General features: G+C 43.5%; 1 protein-coding gene across 3 annotated transcripts in view; it reads left to right on the forward strand.

The window, feature by feature from the left end:
* melk (maternal embryonic leucine zipper kinase) overlaps positions 1-22,044 on the forward strand; it is a 138,609-nt gene that overhangs the window by 103,143 nt on the left and 13,422 nt on the right. For all 3 annotated transcript variants that reach the window (XM_068030308.1, XM_068030310.1, XM_068030309.1), the window contains 3 exons: positions 1,370-1,604; positions 3,929-4,025; positions 17,427-17,595. In XM_068030308.1, the coding sequence (XP_067886409.1) occupies positions 1,370-1,604; positions 3,929-4,025; positions 17,427-17,595 (501 nt within the window). The remainder of the gene's footprint in view (positions 1-1,369; positions 1,605-3,928; positions 4,026-17,426; positions 17,596-22,044) is intronic.

A 22,044-nucleotide genomic window follows, 5' to 3' on the forward strand; every position in this document is an offset into this window, starting at 1 on the left:
CGGTTGGGTTCTTTTTTTTCCCAACCTGAGCAGGCCTCTACCATAAGCCACCCCCAGTCATGCCTTCTTGGTCTGATTTGCAGGCTTTCTATTGCCACTGGCAGGGAACAAGATGCTTCTTTGTGCTGTCACCACCCCAGCAGCACCTCAAGTGAGGCGTCAGAAAAACTGGGGGCTGGCCTGGAACAGGGGCCCTCCCTACCCACTGCCCTCTGCTCAGCTTCTCCTTCCATTGCTCAGACGAGTGGTAACTACAGCAATGGCTGCCGCTCGCTCTTTAAATCGGGCCTACTACTGCCTGTGTCCCACCTCCACCAATTCGGCGGTGAACATGGCTTTGGGCCAATTACATTGATTTGCTGTTAGAATAGCAGTGCCACCTACATGGTGCGGGGTCAGGATCCAGAAATGAACACATCAGAGTCCCAACCTTGGAATTGAAATCCCACCCATTGGTCTGCACCTTGTAAACATGCATGATTTTGGGATGCTACCATACGCAAGAGGATGCAAATGAAGAAAGATTAACTACCTTCTATGGTTGGTTGTCCTCATTCTTCATACATTATATACACATCATAATATAGTTCCTGCATAGTATTATGATTAATATTAAATAATTAACTAGTTTCCATTTAGCTTCAGGTCAACATGAAGTCCTGTGGCTTTATATGAAACGTGGGAACCAGATACCATGTGCAGCATCTGTAATGTCATCATAACCTTTAAAATTTGCATGTTTAGCATATGTTTTCCCCAGAACCTATAGAGTGAGTGATATGTGAAGCATTCATATAATTCAAGCAATGCAAAAGATCTGCTCAGTTGGTAATTTGTTTTGCTGCTGGTATTGTCATTCTTTGTATCTCCAGGACAATTGTTCATTACTCTGCTCTTAATTTTAAAAATGCCCAAAAATTGATATACGTGTGTGCTTATAGTGCAGTCCTTAAATAATCTGTACAGATTCATGTTGAAATTGTTCTCTTAAGGGTTGAACTGTTTTTAAAAAAAAATTAGTTTGATATTGAACCCCAAATTACATCAGTCCCATCTCCAGATCAATTGGAATGACCAATGTGAAAGCCTATTGTCTTGATTGTTATATCATGTGCAACCTACAAAATGGAATCTAATTAAATTGTTCAGGAACATTCAGCTGTTGCATGTATTTATCAAAAGAGGTTTTTATGTCAAAACACTCTAGGGTTTCAAGTCCTCTTGTTAAATCGAGTACATTGGTATGCCAGTGTTTCTTTTCATTCCATTACAATTCATTCTTTGGCAACCATTGAGTTTCCTCACACTGAAAATGCTACCAATGACTAAACTTGCATTCTGTAAAATTAACTTTATCTTTGTACTTCAGCGAGCAAGATGTAGATCACTTAAAGATTCTTCAGAAGATAATTTATGGTCTTCAAGTAAACAAAAAATTGCTTCAAAGAAATCTGAAAACAAAGAAAATATAAAGCGCGTCAAAATGAATGTGAAAACCGATTATCACTTCGTGCAGCCTGAAGCCAAAACACCAGTTGTTAAGAAAAGCTATGAAAAGAAAAGTCTGGTTACTCCCAAAGAAAATGCAGATATTCTTCATAAAGGTAACTTCTGTTAGTTGTTAAATCTTAGCTTTTCATATCTGTACATTTATTTATTTTTTTTATTTAGAGATACAGCACTGAAACAGGCCCTTCGGCCCACTGAGTCTGTGCCGACCAACAACTACCCATTTATACAAACCCTACAGTAATCCCATATTCCCTATCACCTACCTGCACTAGGGGCAATTTACAATGGCCAATTTACCGATCACCTGCAAGTCTTTGGCTGTGGGAGGAAACCGGAGCACCCGGGGAAAACCCACGCAGACACAGGGAGAACTTGCACACTCCACACAGGCAGTACCCAGAATCGAACCCAGGTCACTGGAGCTGTGAGGCTGCGGTGCTAACCACTGCGACACTGTGCCGCCCATTGTAAGTGTAATAAACTTCCTGCATGGCTGAATTGTCGTAATGTTTTTCAACTTAAAAAAAAAAGCCACAGTTCTAATTTTGACAGTATAACAGGTAAACCATTTAATGCCAGAGTATACCTTCAGGTCCAATATCACAACGAGTAGTTTGCACTTTATTCTATATTCTATCTTCATTTTGTAACAGTTGCCTAGTGTACGGATTGTATAAAATAACAGTGAAATGAGCTGGAATTCGGCTCACATTTTAGTCTGAGTTGCCTGCTCCATTAAAACCACTTCTTTGTAACCTTTATTACTTCTGATAATCTGTTAATCACACCAGAGGTCGCTCCAAAGCTGCCTGACCCTAGAAGACCCTCTGCTGTGTGTTTGCAGCACTTCCAGCCAATAATAATTTTTTTTTTCCCCATTCTGGACTTGACCCCAAGCTGGAATTGCTGACTCGCATTAGTCAATGGAGCCTACTTTACAGGAGCAGCCGAGCAGGGATAAGCAGAAACACATTTAGTATGAAAGTAAAGGACTAAAAAAAAAGTGTTACTAATAGTATGCTATCTATGTTCCAAACAGGAAAACGGTTATTGTATGTAAAGCTATCAAACTGTCAGCACTGTTCCTGGATGCAGAAAAGCCAAATTTGATACCAAGTTGCAGTAATTTTTTTTATTCTTTCATGGAATGTGAGCATTGCTGGAAAGCATTTGTTGCCCATCCCTCATTATCCTTGACAACTGAATGGCTTTCTAGGCCATTTCAGAGGCAGTTAAGAGTCTACCACATTGCTGTGGGTCTGGAGTCACATGTAGGCCAGACCCGGTAAGGATGGTAGATTTCCTTCCCTAAAGGGCATTAGTGAACTAGATGGGTTTTATGACAATTGATGGTTTCATGGCACCATTACTGAGACTAGCTTTCAACTCCAGATTTTTTATTAATTAATTGAATTCAAATTCCACCAGCTGTCATGGTGGGATTTGAACCTGTGTCCCCAGGGCATTAGTCTGGGCCTCTGGATTACTAGTTAAGTGCTATCACTACACCACCATCTCCACACCTCCACCCCCACCCACGTGAGGTTGCATTGTTGTTATATAATATATTGGTCAGATCTTGGGGGGAGGGGGAAAATTTCCTGCAGTTATTTGTAATAAATTGTAAAATATTCATAAACACAAGATTTCAGTATAAGTAATGAGCATAGCAATTACCTTCTGTCCCAGATCTGGAGCACTGTATTTGTGATCATCATATGATACAGGCATCCTTGCTCTTAAAAAGCTGCAGAGTAAAGTAACAGAAGATTTCAGGGCTCAGAAATTTAAGCTTTGAAGAACTACTGGGGAGGTTAGGCATATTTTCTTTGAAAAACAGGATACTTGAAGGAACATATGTAATTATACCACTTTGGACAATTGTGCATTTCAAACTTCAAGCAAATATAGAAGGAATCTTGGATTCCTTTTGTGTGAAGATTTATACTTGAAGTGAATGTACAAAAATCTAGAATATTAGAAAATTTCACACACCCTCAGTTTCCTTGCTACTTATCTCTCTCCATTCAAGATTTTCCAACAGCCTCAAATTTGCAATGCCTTCCACCTCCCTTCTCAATTTGCATGCACAGCAAAATTGCACAACTATAATATTGAAAAATACTGTGTTCACTTAAAAACTGATCAATATTTTGTTTAAATAGTGCAAAGTTTAATTGCTACCTGGTATTAAACAATTACGACAATAACTATCCATATCACAGGAAAACACTACGTGCTCCAGTGCTGACTTGCATTGGAACTCAATTGCGTACTAAAATTTGTTTTTTGCAGAACTACTAATGTTTGCTGCAGAACTGTCGAAAGTCAAGTTGGGTTTGAAGCAAATGCTGTAAAATAAGGCTTTTTAATATTGTGTTTTAACTTCTTTCTCCTCTCATTGTTTAACTGTCAGCCATGATCAGCTGCAACAAGGAGATACCTATAAAGCATGATACAAATCAACTTTTCTCAGAAGAACTAATAACCACATCATTTAGTCCAGAAAGACGGTATGTAGCTGAATTGATGATTCAGAAGTGAGCACCTAGTTATTCTTGTAATTACTGGGCAAACTCTTATAGTATTTCCTTCGTCTGGAATTATTTTCTGTTGCGTAGATGAGATACTCGTATTCCATCCCACCACACTCTGTCGTACAAGTTGTCATGCAGTACAGCGAAAATAACAGTTTCACAACTATCTGTTGTGCCTAATTTTAATGCAATACTAGACTGTTCTCAATCTTGGTGTCATATTTGACCCAAGATGAGCTTCCAACCACATATCCACAACATCACTAAGAATACACATTTCCACCTCCACGACCTCACCCAACTTCGCCTATGCCTTCAATCATACCTTTGGTACCTCTAGACTTGACTATTTCACTGCACTCCTGGCCAGCCTCCCACATCATACCTGCTGTAAACTTGAGGTCATTCAAAGCTCTGCTGCCCATCAACTAATTTGCACCAAGTTCCAGTCACCACTCCTGTACTTGCTGACCTACATTGGCTCCCGGTTAAGCAATACCTAGATTTTAAAATTCTTATCCTTGTTTTCAAATCCCTCCCCTTTCTCTATTTCTGTGATCTCCTCCACTTTTGGCCTCTAGCATTGCCAATTTCAATTGCTGCTTCATTGGCAGCCATGCCTTCAGTTACAAGGACTCTAAGGTCTGGAATTCCCTTCCTAAACCTTTCCACCTCTCATTTCCTGCCCCCCACCCCCCCGCTCCCTTCTTTTCAAATGCTCCTTAGAACCTCTGGTCTTTGGCCCTGAAATGTGCCTTGGTGTCAAATTTCCTTTGATAACATTCCTGTAAAGTGCCTTGGGATGAATCGTTACATTAAAGGCGCTATATAAATACAAGTTGTTGATGAAAGAAATTCAAATTTACACAAAAATTCCTGGACTTTTGTACAGAAATAGGACTATCCGTATGTCAATGGAGATTTAGAGTTTTGATCTTGGCAGGGCCTGCACTTAGAAACGGAGTGGTGGCGGGCGAAGAAATGCTGGCCCGCAGATACGGGCTGTGCACTGTCACACTGCTGTGGTCTAGCGTGCAGTGGCTTATTTAAATATGTAGGGTGGGCCAACGCACCCACCCCCCCCCCCAAAGTCACGTGGCAGGGGCGACCTCAACGACGCAATGAACGGCGTCAGCTGCCTCTGTGCAGGCACTGCTGCCAGTTTTTTAAGGGTTGCCAGACCTGCACAGACATTGCATATTTGAACCCCATGTCCCCTGCGCTGAAAATAAATGTCTGACCCATTTCTCCCCATCCACCACCCCCACAAAACACTTAAATTGTCAAGTTGACCTCCCCCCACCACCCCTGCAACTGCATAAAGTGCCAAGGCCTCGCCTTCCCCACCTACCCCCACCACCCCCCACTACAGAGCCTGATGTCGGGAGCTCAACAAAATTCAGCCCATAATGTGAAATGAGATATCTGTTATATTTTTGTATTTCTTTACCTATACTCTAAATATTTTTGGTTTCTGTATTTTGATTACTCTATTGGGGAAGCCCTTGCTGCCTACAATCTCAAGACTGCTTAGACTTTCCCTGAAAACTACATAAGTTTCATAGTAAAGCAAGATAACAAACAGAAAACCCTTCTATAAAAGCAAAATTCTAATTTCCACCCTTCTCTCACCTTTTACATGGTCCATCTCCGACACTTCCTGTCCCTTCCTCGACTTCTCTATCTCCATCTCTGGTGATATAATGGATATTAATATCCATTATAAGCCCACTGACTCCCACAGCTACCTTGACGACACTTCTTTACACCCTGCCTCCTGTGAGAACTCCATTCCATTCTCCCAGTTTCTCCGTCTCCGACGCAACCGCTCTGATGATGCTACCTTCCATGACAGCACTTCTGATATGTCTTTTTCCTCAACCGAGGATTCCCCCCCACTGTGGTCAACAGGTTCTCCAACCGTGTCCGGCGCATTTCCCTCACCTCTACCCTCACCCCTTCCCCTCCCTCCCAGAACCGCGACAGGGTTCCCCTTGTCCTCACTTTCCACTCCATCAGCCTCCATATCCAAAGGATCATCATCCGCCATTTCCGCCACCTCCAGCGTGATGCCACTACCAAACACATCTTCCCCTGTCAGCATTCCAAAGGGATCGTTCCCTCCGTGACACCCTGGTCCACTCCTCCATTACCCCCAACAGCTCGTCCGCTTCCCATGGCACCTTCCCCTGCAGTCACAGGAGGTGTAATACCTGCCCATTTACCTCCTCTCTCCTCACTATCCAAGGCTCCAAACACTCCTTTCAGGTGAAGCAGCAATTTACTTGTACTTTTTTCAATGTAGTATACTGTATTCGCTGCTCACAATGTAGTCTCCTCTACATTGGGGAGACCAAACGCAGACTGGGTGACCGCTTTGCGGAACACCTCCGCTCAGTCCACAAGCAGGACCCCGAGCTTCCGGTTGCTTGCCATTTCAACACTCACCCCTGCTCTCATGCTCACATCTCTGTCCTAGGATTGCTGCAGTGTTCCAGTGAACATCAACGCAAGCTCGAGGAACAGCATCTCATTTACCGATTAGGCACACTACAGCCTGCCGGACTGAACATTGAGTTCAATCATTTCAGAGAATGACGGGGCCCCCCTTTTTATTTTTAGATATTTTTTATTTTTTATGTGTTTATTTTATTTTGGTTTTATTTTTAGTTATTTTTTTTTCTTCTTCCTTTTTTATATATTTTTTTGTTTTATTTTATTTCATCTTAGTTCAGTTTTCTTACCCACTCATGTTTGTACTTGCGGCTGTTCAATTTTCAGTCCATTAACACCCTATCTGTACTAATGCTTTGTCTTTCAACACACCATTAACATATTGTTTGCTCCACGACCTTCTGGTCAGCTATTCTGTGATCTTGTCCTATTTACACCTTCTCCCTTGTCATCTCTTGCCTCACCCCCGCTTTACTTGCTTATAACCTTTTACATTTTTAATATTTGCTAGTTCTGAAGAAGGATCACTGACCTGAAACGTTAACTCTGCTTCTCTCTCCACAGATGCTGCCAGACCTGCTGAGTATTTCCAGCATTTCTTGTTTTTATTTCAGAAAACCCTTTTAGTTTGCTTCAGCCACTGGTTCTTTTGTGCATTCAAAGCATCTTGCTTGTCTTTGAAACAGCAGAATGGTGCTATGAATGATGATTGACCCAATCTGGTGTGAGAACTATACGGCTTTCCATACAGACATGCCTGAAGTGTGATGAAAAGAATGTACATCAGAAAGTTTACCTTTTTTCACTTTTCTCTCATTTGAGGTCCAGTTCTGATTCATATATGTTTATAGAATATACAACACAGAAACAAGCCATTTGGCCCAAACAATCCATACTGGCATTTATTCTCCACTCTCACCTCCTTCCATCCTACCTCATCTAACTCTCATCAGTATTGCTTTCTGTTCTTTTCTCCCGCATATGCTTGTCCAGCTTTCCCCTTAAATGCATCAGTTCTATTCACCTCAATTATTCCCTGTGGTTGCAAGTTCCGTGTTCTCGCCACTGTCTGGATAAAGAAGTTTCTTTTAAATTCTCTATTTGATTTCTTGGTAACTACGTTATATCGATGACCCCCGGTTTTGTTCTTCCCCACAAGTGAAAACACGTTCTTTGTGTCTACTCTGTCAAAACCCTTCAGTTTTAAAGACATGTATTGTGTTACCCCTCGGCCTTCTCTTTTCAAAAGGAAAGAAACCCAACCTTCCCTAATGAGTATAACCTAACAGTTCTAGTATCATTTCTATTTTTTTTTTGCACCTTGTCCAATGCCTCTACATTTTTTTAATAATATAGTGACCAGAACTGTATGCAGTATTCCAAGTATGGTCTAAACCCAGGTTCGATACAAGTTTAGCATAACCAGGGCGGCACAGTGGCGCAGTGGTTAGCACCGCAGCCTCACAGCTCCAGCGACCCAGGTTCAATTCTGGGTACTGCCTGTGTGGAGTTTGCAAGTTCTCCCTGTGTCTGCGTGGGTTTCCTTCGGGTGCTCTGGTTTCCTCCCACATGCCAAAGACTTGGAGGTTGATAGGTAAATTGGCCATTATAAATTGCCCCTAGTATATATAGGTAGGTGGTAGGGAAATATAGGGACAGTTGGGGATGTGGTAGGAATATGGAATTAGTGTAGGATTAGTATAAATGGGTGGTTGATGGTCGCACAGACTTGGTGGGCCGAAGGGCCTGTTTCAGTGCTGTATCTCTTATAAAAAAAAAACTTTTCTACTTTTCAATTTTATCCCTCTGGAAATGAACCCTAGTGCTCTATTTGCTTTTGTTATAGCATTAAAGACCTACACTGCAGCTTTTAGTGATCTTTGTATTTGTACTCCCAGATCTCTTTGCTCCTCTACCCCATTAGGATTCTTATTTTTTAAGTAATATGTGACCACCTTATTTTTCTTATCAAAATGTAATACTTCACTTATCTATGTTGAAATTAATTTACCACTTATATACCCATTCTGCAAATTTATTAATGTCTTCTTGTAATTATTGCAGTCCTCCTCAGTGTTAACTATTCCCCCCAATTTGGTGTCAACTGCAAATTTAGAAATTGTGTTTTTGATTCCAAAGTCTAAATTGTTAATATAATTGTAAACAACAGTAATCCCAGCACTGATCATTGTGGGACCCCACTTTCACCTTTGGCCACTCTGCTCCTCTACTCTCCCCTTGCCAGCTTTCAGCCAGCCAGCTATCCATTCCGCTACTTGTCCACTGACTTTGCATGCTCTGTCTTTATTCGTTAGTCAATTATGTGCTAGCTTATCAAAAGCTTTTAGAAATCTAGATGAATTGCATCTACTGCATTACTCTTATCCATTCTGTTACCCACAGTTTCCCATTGCTATTTTACATCATTGTTTGCCAATATTGTTACCCATTTTATTTTCCCAAGTTCTTTTGTCAGCCCCTCAAACTCTGCATTTCTGTAATCTATTACCCTAGTCTTTGTCATGCTTATGTCCTTCTCACTTTATCTGAAAGTTTGTTTGCGCACCCACTGAATGCTCCAAATGAAGGGCTCTAAATAGTCTGTGTCTAGACACTAGGTGATTGGGTAGATCATTGATTTCTGACGGGGAAATCTTTGGGACATCTGATTCTGATGCTGTGGAATTTGTAGGAGGTGTCAGATGGTTAATAGGTTCTGTAAATATGAACACCATGATACTAAAATAAATACAATTCCTGGTAAGACATTGATTATTAGCTGCAATTTGAGGGTTTCAAACCTAGAGCAGAAGATTTCGAATTCTTATCAACCTCAGTCAGCGTGAGTGATGTGTACCTGCCTGTTCTAGCAACGAGAGACTCATCCAGACTTGTGCTCAGGACAGGAAACTTTTACAATGGGTCAACAAATTCAAGTTAAGCTTAGATTGAAATTGGAGTCTTGAGCTGTTCTCCAATCACTGTCAAATGGCAACTGCAAAGACCGGAATTTTACCTACCTTAATCAGATCAGTTCGGAGGCGTCCGGGTGCTAAAATGACGTCTGATGACGTTGGGTCGGGGCCTCGGCGTCATCGCACACAGATGCCATTTTACAGTCCAGGAAGTCTGGCGCAATCGAGTCGCCGCTCACAAGCCGACCTAAAGTAATTTCAAGGCACTTAAAGCAATCGAGAAGCCAAGTGACTGGAAATTTATGTGGCGGTTTGATTTTACAGCCGTAAATGGTCACTGGTCATGTCGGGAACCCGGCAGCTTTAAAAGGGCGGAAGGCAGGCAATCAGTGAGGGTGTTAGAGGTAAAGTTTTTGGTGTTGCTTATCTGTGAGAGTTTTCGTGTGTCATATAAATGTTGATATTTGTAGCTTGTGCAGAGGGCTCCAACTGAGTCTGACTCACTGCAGCTCGGGACTTATCAGTACTGAGTCAGTGAGTGGAAGGAAGGGGGTTGTGTGTGCTTGTCCTGACAGCTGAAGCTTAAGAGATTTAATCATTGAATCTAGTAACCAGTCCAACGATGGGAATTGTGCATTCTGGAGGCAGCACTTCAGAGAAGGAGGACCATGCCCCAATCAGGGGCAGCCGGACATGGGCATGCGTAAGCAGCTGGTCAAGTGGCTCACCGTTATGTGGGAGGAAGAGCAGATGGCAGAGTCGGGCGAGAGCGAACACGTCAGGAGACGCGCCTACCCAACAGGCAAGGTATACAGACCGCGTCTGAGCTACCTGCACCTGTTGGAACACCAGTGCAGAAGAAGGCTGCATCTATTATAAGAAACCGTGACATTTCTTTGTGAGATGGTGGAGTGGATGTAGCCTCAAACTGCCTCGGTGGCCATCCAATGCCGGTTGCTCTAAAGGTAACTGTCGCCCTTAACTTTTATGCTTGTGGCTCTTTCCAAGCTTCTACGGCAGACCTGTGCAGAATCTCCCAAGCAGCTGTGCACCACTGCATAAAGGTTGTGACTGATGCACCATTCAGACGTGCTAACAATTTCATTAGTTTCAAAATAGACAACACCAGCCAGGCTGAACAAGCAAGAGGATTCAGCGTAATAGCTGGGTTTCCAATGGTTCAGGGCATGATAGACTGTACGCATGTGGCAATTAGATCACCAGGTCATTCAGGGGCATTCATCAACCGAAAAGGCTTTCAGTCATTGAACGTTCAGCTTGTATGCGATCATCGCAAGAGAATCATGCAGGTTTGTGCACGGTACCCAGGGAGTTGCCACGATGCATACATTCTCAGAAACTCTCAGGTGCCTGCTCTTTTTAGTCCCCCGGACAGACTAGAAAGTTGGATACTTGGCAACAAGGGTTATCTTTTGAAGACATGGCTGATGACACCCGTGAGAATCCCAAGGGGTCATGCTGAGGAACACTTCAATGAGAGCCATGCGACCACAAGAGTGACAATCAAACAAACGATTGGCCTGCTCAGGATGAGATTTAGGTGTCTGGACTGCTCAGGTGGATCACTGCATTACACGCCAGCATAGACATCCAGGATTATTGTTTGCTGCGCCTTGCATAAACTGGCGATGGAAAGGGGAGACAGCATTGAGGAGCTTCAAGGTAACCATGAGGAGTCATCAGATGAAGATGGAGTTGCTGAGGACGACGATGGGCAACACCCACACGTTGGCATGGTAGAGAAGCAGAATGTCCTCCGAAATTAAGAGCAAGAGAGACCCAGGATGCCCTAATAGGCAGGCGTTCCTCTTCAGAGGTTTGCTCCATGCAAAGATTTCACATTGTGCATGCACTGAGCCATTGTGGGATTGCGAGAGGGGAAAGACACACAAATCCAAGGGAAGAGATGATCAGATTAAAAACAACATCACGTCACGATGAATCCAACCCGAGTGTGTGACATCTCATATATAACCGCTTGAGCAGTGCAACGATGTCTAATGCTACCTCATGGATGATATCTGCAAAGTTAAATGTTCAAACCACAAATTTATTTACAGTGATGTAATATGCAATTGAAATAAATAATCAGAAGGTGACCCGGTGAACCAGATGTGATGTTACTGTGATTTCTTAAAACGTTTGTGGGTGCTCTTGCGTGTGGACAATCCCTCGCCACCAGACTCGCCAGAGGCCGATGGCTGATCCGGCTGCCGCCCTGCTCTTAATGACTTTGGTGGATGTCCTCTGCCTGCTTGCGTCCTTGCAGCCCATGGCATATCGGGGTGCTCATGAGAAATATCAGGAGCACCCTGGGAGTTTGCGGTTAACATGTCACTAGCGGAGGGAGCAAGGTGCTGCATGATGCATCAGGAACACTCTGAGAGGAGGTCCCATGTGCTATCAGCTGCTGCCCCTGCGCCCTCCTGAGGCTCAACTGGTCCTCAAAGCTGACCTCCAAGGGATGAGCAGCTTCGACCTGCCACATGCGCATCTGGGTTTGTGCCCTGTTGGCCTGGTCCAGGGAGGCTACACTTCCTGTGAGATCATGGATGGCTTCCAGTGCTGGTCCCTCCACTGCAGCCGCCAATCTGTCAACGGAGGATGCCAGATGGACGAATGACTGAGCGTTTGCAGCTGACATGCCCTGGATGGAAGTTTCCAGAGTATGTGCTATGGCTTGCAGGGTCTCTGGCAACTCCGCCAGATGTTCATGCACCGCATGTTGAACCTGCAACATCTCCTGCCGAATGGATGTTCTCAGAGGCGCGTCATCAGCTTGCGGTTCTACACTGGCCTGGCCTTCCACACTCCTCTGAGTGTGTGAGGCATCGGCTGGTTCTGCCTCTGGTGGCTGGTCCGGCACCTGTGCTGTGCTAACACCTGTAAGTGACATTGTTTCTGCGGAGACCGTAATCCCAACCGTGGTGGAAGTCTCTGCGCTGGCGCTTGATGAGATGCGAGGATGTGACGGTGCGCCCTCCTGAGGCGATCTCCTCATCCTCAGAGGAGGACTGGTGAGCCCCCGAGACCCCTCCTGGCCGCTGATTTGTTTCACCTGCAGGGAATATCAGATTAATCAGTTTGATCAGCACCACAGATTGCAGCACATGTCCCTTGCTGCAGTTTGCACTCATTTGTGTGAATCAACTTTTATTATCACACTTCAGTGCATGAGACAATCACCCCCCCAACTGCTACCCCCTCCCCCCCACCCCAACCCCTTACACCCTCCCACCACATTATGGATCACTCACTCTGACGGCCAAGGCCACCAACCTTGCCATCTGCGACGGTGCTCCATCCTCCCCTGCCAGCGTCAAGGCATCTTCCTCCATACTTCACGTATGCCTGATTGCCTTGGCCACCACCGGTCCGGGACCCCTCTCTGGCATTGTGAGCCCTCTTCTCCTATTTAAACAAGCACACCTAGTTTAGACATATGATTTGGTATCTCACACCCTCACCCATTGGGTTTGTTGCATTTCAGCGCGACTGCAATGCAGTGCCCAAATTGAACACGATTGGATCACCATGCATCCCAGACCTGCCCATCCTGCGTCCCAATACAATGTAGCAGGCAAGGACTGCTCATTGCTGGTTTCCACCTTGCATTGTTAGGACAGACTGACCCTTCCCTGACACATTCACAATGAGATTAATGAGGAGTACCCCTTACCCGGGCAAAGCGAAGCAGGTCATTGAGCTGCTTGCAGCACTGGAGCCATGTCCTCTGTACCGCACACTGGCTGCTGACCTCCTCGGCGACCTCCAGCCAGGCCCTCTTGGTCACTTTTGCGGGCCTTCTTTGGCCATTGGTGTTGAATAATATGTCATGCCTCGCCTCCACCGCCTGGAGAAGGACCTGCAGAGATTCCTCTGAAAGTCTGAGGGCTGTGGTGAACCTTCTCCCCTCCATCACTCTGGATTTCTTCTGTAAATGTTTGCCCCTTTCCTGCCCCTGGGCACTGTCAGTCTTCCTTCACTTCTTCACTTTCTAGTCAGCTGGTCACTTTGGCAGTTACACTGACAACTCCTCATCCGCTGTATTCCCCTGAGTATCTGCTCTGTTGTACTGCTGTCTGTCTTTTTAAAGGGCTGACATTGGTCCCGCCCCAAATCCACTGCTGCAGCCGGCCACGCGTACCCTGTCGGGTGCCGAATATGGCGAGGGGCCGGTAATTGGCAGCCCCGTGTGTGATGCGGGTGGCGCGGAGCGGAATCGGTTCTCTCGGCCGCTTCCGACCTGGCCGCCCTGGAGTCGCCGGGAGCCGTAAAACTTGGACCAAAAAATAGAAGTCATCATCTGAACTGGAAGTGAAATGATTGCTCTTTATTAAAAAAGCTTGGAATTAGCTGTGCATTCATGAACAGTTTTGTGACTGTGTCTGGGTTGCAGTTTTCTTCGCTCAACTATCCCCTTCTGGCATCAATAAGCATGGATTATATGCTGCCTGTTGCACCAATCTCTCATGTCTAGAGGTAAATCACAAAAGGACTTTGTTCGTAGTGTATGCTGGTCACATCTGATCTAATCAGTACAGTGGGCTGGGGCCATTAGGTTGTATGTTGCAAGAGCAGTTTAGATGATCACAAACAGAAATGAGAGCACATGGAATTGAAGGCAACCTATTGACATGGGTAGGAAATTGATTAGGAGGTAGAAGACAGAGACTAGGGATAATGGGTATGTACTCAAATTGGCAGGATGTGATGAGTGGTGTCGCCCAGGGATCAGTACTGAAGCTTCAGCTTTTCGCTATATTTATAAATGACTTGAATGAAGAAATAGAGAAACGTGTATCTAAATTTGCTGATGACACTATGTTAGATGGTAGAGTAAATAATGTAGATGGGAGTGGAAAATTGCAAAAGGATATTGATTGATTAAGCCATTAAAAGATTGAGCAAGAGGGTAACCAGGGAAAGGGTTGGCCCACTCAAGGACAGAGAAGGGAATTTGTGTGGAGCCAGAGGAAATGGGCGAGGTACTAAATGAGTACTTTGCATCAGTATTTACCAAGGAGAAGGACTTGGTGGATGATGAGCATAGGGAAGGGAGTGCAGATAGTCTCAGTCATCTCATTATCAAAAAGGAGGAGGTGTTGAGTGTCTTGCAAAGCGTTAAGGTAGATAGGTCCCCAGGGCCTGATGGGATCTACCCCAGAATACTGAGGGAGGCAAGGGAAGAAATTGCTGGGGCCTTGACAGAAATCTTTGCATCCTCATTGGCTACAGGTGAGGCCCCAGAGGACTGGAGAATAGCCAATGTTGTTCCTTTGTTTAAGAAGGGTAGCAAGGATAATCCAGGAGATTACAGGCCGGTGAGCCTTACGTCAGTGGTAGGGAAATTATTAGAGAGGATTCTTCGGGACAGGATTTACTCCCATTTGGAAACAAATGGACTTATTAGCGAGAGGCAGCATGGTTTTGTGAAGGGGAGGTCGTGTCTCACTAATTTGATTTGAGTTTTTTGAGGAAGTGACAAAGATGATTGATGAAGGAAGGGCAGTGGATGTTATCAGAGGGGAGCTGGCAAGATGGATACAGAACTGGCTCTGTCATAGAAGACAGAGGGTAGCAGTGGAAGGGTGCTTTTCTGAATGGAGGGATGTGACTAGTGGTGTTCTGCAGGGATCAGTGCTGGGACCTTTGCTGTTTGTAGTATATATAAATGATTTAGAGGAAAATGTAGCTGGTCTGATTAGTAAGTTTGCGGACAACACAAAGGTTGGTGGAGTTGCGGACAGTGATGAGGGTTGTCAGAGGATACAGCAGGATATAGATCGGTTGGAGACTTGGGCAGAGAAATGGCAGATAGAGTTTAATTCGGACAAATGTGAGGTAATGCATTTTGGAAGGTCTAATGCAGGCGGGAAGTATACAGAAAATGGCAGAACCCTTAGGAGTATTGACAGGCAGAGAGATCTGGGCGTACAGGTCCACAGGTCACTGAAAGTGGCAACGTAGGTGGATAAGGTAGTCAAGAAGGCATACGGCATGCTTGCCTTCATCGGTCGGGGCATGCTGCAGCTGTACAGAACTTTAGTTAGGCCACACTTAGAATATTGCGTGCAATTCTGGTCGCCACACTACCAGAAGGATGTGGAGGCTTCGGAGAGAAGAGGTTTACCAGAATGTTGCCTGGTCTGGAGGGCATTAGCTATGAGGAGAGGTTGGATAAACTCGGATTGTTTTCACTGGAACGACGGAGGTGGAGGGGCGACATGATAGAGGTTTACAAAGTTGTAAGCGTCCTGGACAGAGTGGATAGTCGGAAGCTTTTTCCCAGGGTGGAAGAGTCAGTTACTAGGGGGCATAGGTTTAAGGTGAGAGGGGCAAAGTTTAGAGGGGATGTGCGAGGCAAGTTCTTTACACAGAGGGTGGTGAGTGCCTGGAACTTGTTTCCGGGGGAGGAGGTGGAAGCAGGTACCATAGAGACGTTTAAGAGGCATCTTGACAAATACATGAATAGGATGGGAATAGAGGGATACGGACCCCGGAAGTGCAGAAGGTTTTAGTTTAGGCAGGCATCAAGATCGGCGCAGGCTTGGAGGGCCGTATGGCCTGTTCCTGTGCTGTACTGTTCTTTGTTCTTTGTAAGTGGGCAAAATGGTAGCAGATGGGGTTCAATGTGGGAAAGTGTGAGATCATCTGCTTTGGACACAATTTAGATCAAAAAAAATTCTAAATAACAAGAAGCTTGGAACTGTGGATCAGAGATCTTTAGGGGTCCAAGTATAGAAATCCCTAAAAGCTAGTGGAGAGGTACAAGAAATAATTACAAAGGCTAATGGAATGTTGACCTTTATTTGAAGGGAGCTGAAATCCAAAGGATGGAAGCTATATACAGAGCTTTTGTCAAGAACCTGTTTAGAGTTGTACTGTGTTCAGTTCTGGGCATCACACCTCAGGAAGGATCTCTTGGCCTTGGAAGAGGGTGGTCCCAAATTATTCATATGTTCTGGATTCCAAAACTTTATTTTCTGAAAGAAATCTATCTAATTTAAATCAAAATTCTGCTTCCACCATCTCTCTAGTGAGTCTGTTCCATAGATTGACCACCAACTCACTGAATTAATATTTCCACAAATTAGTTTTGAATTTACCCTCCTTCATGTGCAGGCTGTGATTTCTGGTTCCGCTGTTCTGGATGATGTGAGGTAGCTTGTCATGTTCTACATTATCTAATCCCTTTAGAATCCTTAAAAACAGCAATCATATCACCTTTTCCTGTTAGAATATGGCCAATTTATATAATTGTTCTTCATAATACAATCCCTTCATCACCTCAATCATTCTGCTTGCTCTCTTCTGTATCCTCAACAGCTGCAATATCCTTTTTGTACAGAATTACCTCATTATTTCAGCTCAACCTCCAATTTCCTTTACTCATTTCCTGTGAGCAATGTTGTAAAAACTTCAATTTATTGTCTATCAGGACTCCCGCCTCGCTTTCCTTTAACATGCACATTATTTTCTTTCCATTTAAATTACAATCCATTTCTGATTTTTTTTTTGTCCCCGTTAAAACACTTTGTGTTTCTCTTCATTTGAATTTCATTTGCCACCTGCCTGCCTATTTTCCAAATATATTCAAATCCTCCTGTAGCTCATCCTGTTTGACTTGGACCTTTGTTAACTTTGTGGCTCCTGAAAATGTAGTCACTGTACCTGTGACTTCTAGCGCCAAATCATTTAACACAATAATAAAAGACATGCAGGTCTCCTAATTTAGTGTTCATTATGCGGCTGCATGTTTGAAAACAGTTGATATGCAAGCCCCGTCATAAGCTAACTCTAATCCTGGTCAGATTTAAGAGCCCCTAATCAGCTTAATTGGCCAACATCATTCCACGCCTGTTTATATTACTGCAAGTCCCCCTAGAGTATTTTATTAAGTGTAGTTTTTCCAATATTTACATGTTTTGTAATGAATGAATGAGGCTGCTTCTGTTGTAAGCTTTTCAAGTGTTGCCACTTACAGGACCCGTTCATTGGACATGGATCTAAATCAGGCTAATGGTGAAAGTAGCCAGAAGAAGAAAGGAGCCAAGATGTTTGGAAGTTTAGAACGGGGCTTGGACAAGATGATCACAATGCTAACTCCTAGCAAACGGAAAAAGCCCTTTAAAGATGGACCGAGAAGAATCAAGGTTAGTTTATAGCTTAGATAGGATTAATTCATAAGTTAAAAATCAAATGCAATATTTAAAGTATAGGATAAACTATGTTGAATGTACTGTATTGTGGCCAAATCTCTCAAGTCAGCATCATTTCTGCTCATCTTTGTCTATCGCTAATATTAATTGGCAACCTATACTTGAGAGCAATTTTGAGCTACATGTATTCAGCCTCAACCAAAGTCAAGAATAACATACTCTGACTATGGCAGTAAAGCATCATTCTCTCTCTCTTTTCTTTTTCTCCGCCTCCGCTTTGTGAGTGTGTGCAGCCTTTGAAATCCTCCTCTACCATGTCTCTTCTGTTGCCAGCTCCATGGGACTGCCTCTGCTTTGCCTCAATCATATTATTCAGCTGTAGCCAAACATGGTTTCTTTTTCCACCTCTGCACCATCTTGGAGGGATCCCTCTTTGATTCCCTTTATTTCTTGGCGACATCATGCACAGATATTGATCTGTTTCTATCTCTAGCTCTACTCCATCACCTCTCTCAACTTCTCCACTGCCTTTTTGCAGTGAGACTGCTTCTGTGACATCCAGTTTTGGAAGATCTTTAATTTCTCCAGCTAAACATTGGAAAGACTGAAGCTGCTGTCTTTGGGCCTGCCACAAGCTCGAAAGCACTGACTCTCTGGCCATTGCCTCTGGCTGAACCAAACTGGTTGCATCATATACATTGGCATATCTTTTGACCCCAAGCTGAGCTTCTGATTCCATATCCTCTCTAACAAAGATTGCTTACTTTCACCTCAATCATATCGTCCTCATCCACCTGAGAGCATAAAAGGCACTTTACAGATGCATGTTAATTTCTCTTGAACCTGTCTGCTTTTCCACTTCTCTCTCCTCCTTTAAGACCTTCCTTAAAACTCATTTTTTTAAACCAGCCGTTTGGTCACCACTCCTAATCCATCCTTTGACATAGCATTCATTTTTCTCACATCAGCTGTTTTTTTTCTACAATAAAGGCACTAGCAGGCTACTGTTGTGCACATTAACTTTGGGAGCAAATTGCCAAAATGGACAGTTAAATTCCTAACGCTAAAGAGCTGGTTGGTGAGGAAACTTTTATTTGCTATTAAGGATGTGGCTATTGTTGCTAAAACTGTGGTTTTCCAAAATTTCTAATTTTTATATAGTGCTGAATCGAATATTTGAATTAGGTCCTGATTAGCTTACATCGTAAGATTAGAAGCTTTCATTGTGCTATGTTCAAAAGCTGTGAAACTTCCAGTGTTTCTATGAATTGAAAAACATTGAGTATAGAATGTAAAGCAAAAGGTAATTTTTTTCCGAATGTACTATAATCAGATAAGTTTTGTCCTATGCCTTGGAAAAATGGTTGAATAAAGGAATTTGCTGAACTTTGATCTACCAGGTTAATAACATTCAGCTCTTAAGACTCTGGACTTCTATATGGAAAGCGATTAAAATTCCTCCACCATATTTTCTGGAGTTAAATGAGGTTATATTATCTGGTTCTTTTGTGAACCTGAATTCTAAACTGAAAGGAGAAAATGTCAGCACATCTAATTCTGATTTTCCAAATCTGATCTGTGTATTTTTTAAAAGATATTCAAAACATTCCCTTTTAGGGAATCTGCTGAAATAAGGATCTCAAACTAAGAAAAAAATGCTGAATATTTGTCAGCTTTGATGGAAGTCTTTGGTGAAGAAGATGATCCAGATAATTTCTTTTAGATTATTATGTGAACGTATACTTCAGTTGCGGACTTAACCTAAAAAAAATAGTTTCAGACCCTGTTCTTTTTTTTTTAAAAGTCTAATTCTCTCACTGCATTTCCTGAAAACGGTGACAAGAGCCCAAAGTATGGTTGAATGGCAGGCCTCCAGAGTCTTGCCCATCTTACCACTCATGTGTGAGCCAGATGAATGAATTGGCCAGCCTTTGGACAACTGAGAGGTATTGAACCAGAGGCCAAACATGTCCTCACCCAACATCCATAGACATTCTTTTCAGCAGGGGTCATTGATTATCAGTCAGGAATGGGAGTCCCCCTTGTGTAGGCCCTTAGCTTTGTCGACAATTAACACTCAAAAATTACTGATACAAATTCAGATTATAGCATAAAGGGAAAGGAGTGTTGGGTGGAATGTTTCCAATCAAGGGTTGTTACCAGTTGCTTTCTGTCATTTCATTATTAAGAATCATAGCCCAAGTGTCAAATCTGCAGCATTTGTAGTCCATACTGCCTAACCACTGTTTTTCCAATTCTAACTTTGTGAATCGCTCCCTTCTCTCCCCACCCCAAATTGCTGCTATGTTGTCCTTAACCACCGATGCTGTTCTTTTCTGTACTCCACATGCCTTTCCCCGTGTTGCATGCTGCTAATGCCAGTGGATGTGGTTTATTTGGACTTCCAGAAGGCTTTTGACAAAGTCCCACATAAGAGATTAGCATGTAAAATTAAAGCGCATGGGATTGAGGGTAGCGTATTGCGATGGATAGAAAATTGGTTGGCAGACGGGAAACAGAGTAGGAATAAATGGGCCTTTTTCCAAATGGCAGGCAGTGACTCGTGGGGTATCACAGAGATCAGTGCTAGGACCCCAGCTATTCACAATATATATTAATGATTTAGATGAGGGAGCTAAATGTAATATCTCCAAATTTGCAGATGAGACAAAACTGGGTGGAAGGGTGAGTTGTGAGGAGGGTGCAGAGAGACTTCAGGGTGATTTGGACAAGTTGAGTGAGTGGGCAAATGCATGGCAGATGCCGTATAATGTGGATAAATGTGAGGTTATCCATTTTGGTAGCAAAAACAGGAAGGCAGATTATTATCTTAATGGCTATAAGCTGAGAGAGGGGAATATGCAACGAGACCTGGGTGTTCACGTACACCAGTCGCTGAAGGTAAGCATGCAGGTGTAACAGGCGATAAAAGAGGAAAATGGGTATGTTGGCCTTCATAGCGAGAGGATTCGAGTACAGGAGCAGGGATGTCTTGCTGCAATTATACAGGACCTTGGTGAGGCCACACCTGGAATATTGTGTGCAATTTTGGTCTCCTTGTCTGAGGATGTTCTTGCTATAGAGGGAGTGCAGCAAAGGTTTCCCAGACTGATTCCTGGGATGGCAGGACTGATGTATGAGGAGAGATTGAGTTGGTTAAGATTATATTCGCTGGAGTTCAGAAGAGTGAGGGGGGATCTCATAGAAACCTATAAAATCCTAACAGGACTTGACAGGGTAGATGCAGGAAGGATGTTCCCAATGGAGAGGGAGTGAGGAACCAGGAGTCATAGTCTAAGGATACAGGGTAAACCTTTCAGGACTGAAATAAGGAGAAACTACTTTGCCCAGAGAATGGTGAGCCTGTGGAATTTGCCACCACAGAAAGCAGTTGAGGCCAAAACATTGTATGTTTTCAAGAAGGAGTTAGATATAGCTGTAGGGGCAAAAGGGATCAAAGGGTATGGGGCAAATCGGGAACCGGTTATTGAGTTGGATGATCAGCCATGATCATAATGAATGGCGGAGCTGGCTCGAAGGGCCAAATGGCCTACTCCTGCTCCTATTTTCTATGTTTATTTCAACTTGGCCTGGCACTTTTCACAAATCTTTTAATTCTCCAAAGTTCTAGATCCCACTGTGTTGTAATCCAGCTCTCTACTGCGCAAATTTCACTCCAATTCTGGCACTGGCCATGCTTCCAACTCGTCACCATTCCCAGTCTCCATAGCACTTCCTGCCACTTCTTCCTGGATCTCAATTAAAATGATTGCAAACCTTTAAGCACTTGTTTTCAGTTGTGTTACTACATCAAATTATAATTATCCTGAAATGATGTGAAGTGTTGCCTTCTGTGTTTTTATTTTGAAGCTTTAATTTGTAGAAAATATATGACTTAAGGACTGAAAAGATTTGGCCACCCTAGGAACCTCTTTCTGGATTCTCTCTCCCCAGCACCTTTGTTAGACTCTTGGCACTTCTGGATGTTTAAAACTTCTCCAGCACTGTACCCCGCCCCCCCAACCTCCCCATCACTGCAATTTTCCTAGCTGGCTGAAACACCCCCATGCGCTTCACTAAATTGAACTCCTGCATCAAACCATGTGTCCATGACCACCTCTGCAACTGATATTAAAATGCTGTTTCTGACTTTGTCATCGCTGATGCCCTTGATTCACTTGCATGTGCATCTTGGCCAAATCTGCAGCTTCTGTCTGCATTCTCCACTGTGCCCAGCAATCACTGTACTCCTTTGTTCTCCATTTCCAGCACCTCCCTTGCCCATAATGCTTCCTGGTATAAATCTCCACAGGAACTTTTTTTAACCACAACCTTTAGAAAAGTTGTTTTCTTCATGATAATTCCTCTTAAAAACACTTGCATATTGTTGCCAATGGGATTTGTTGGGAAAACAAAGTGTTGGATTGTATTGTTTGAAGCAAA

Source organism: Heterodontus francisci, chromosome 4 (assembly GCF_036365525.1).
Source record: "Heterodontus francisci isolate sHetFra1 chromosome 4, sHetFra1.hap1, whole genome shotgun sequence".
Classification (NCBI taxonomy): Eukaryota; Metazoa; Chordata; class Chondrichthyes; order Heterodontiformes; family Heterodontidae; genus Heterodontus; species Heterodontus francisci.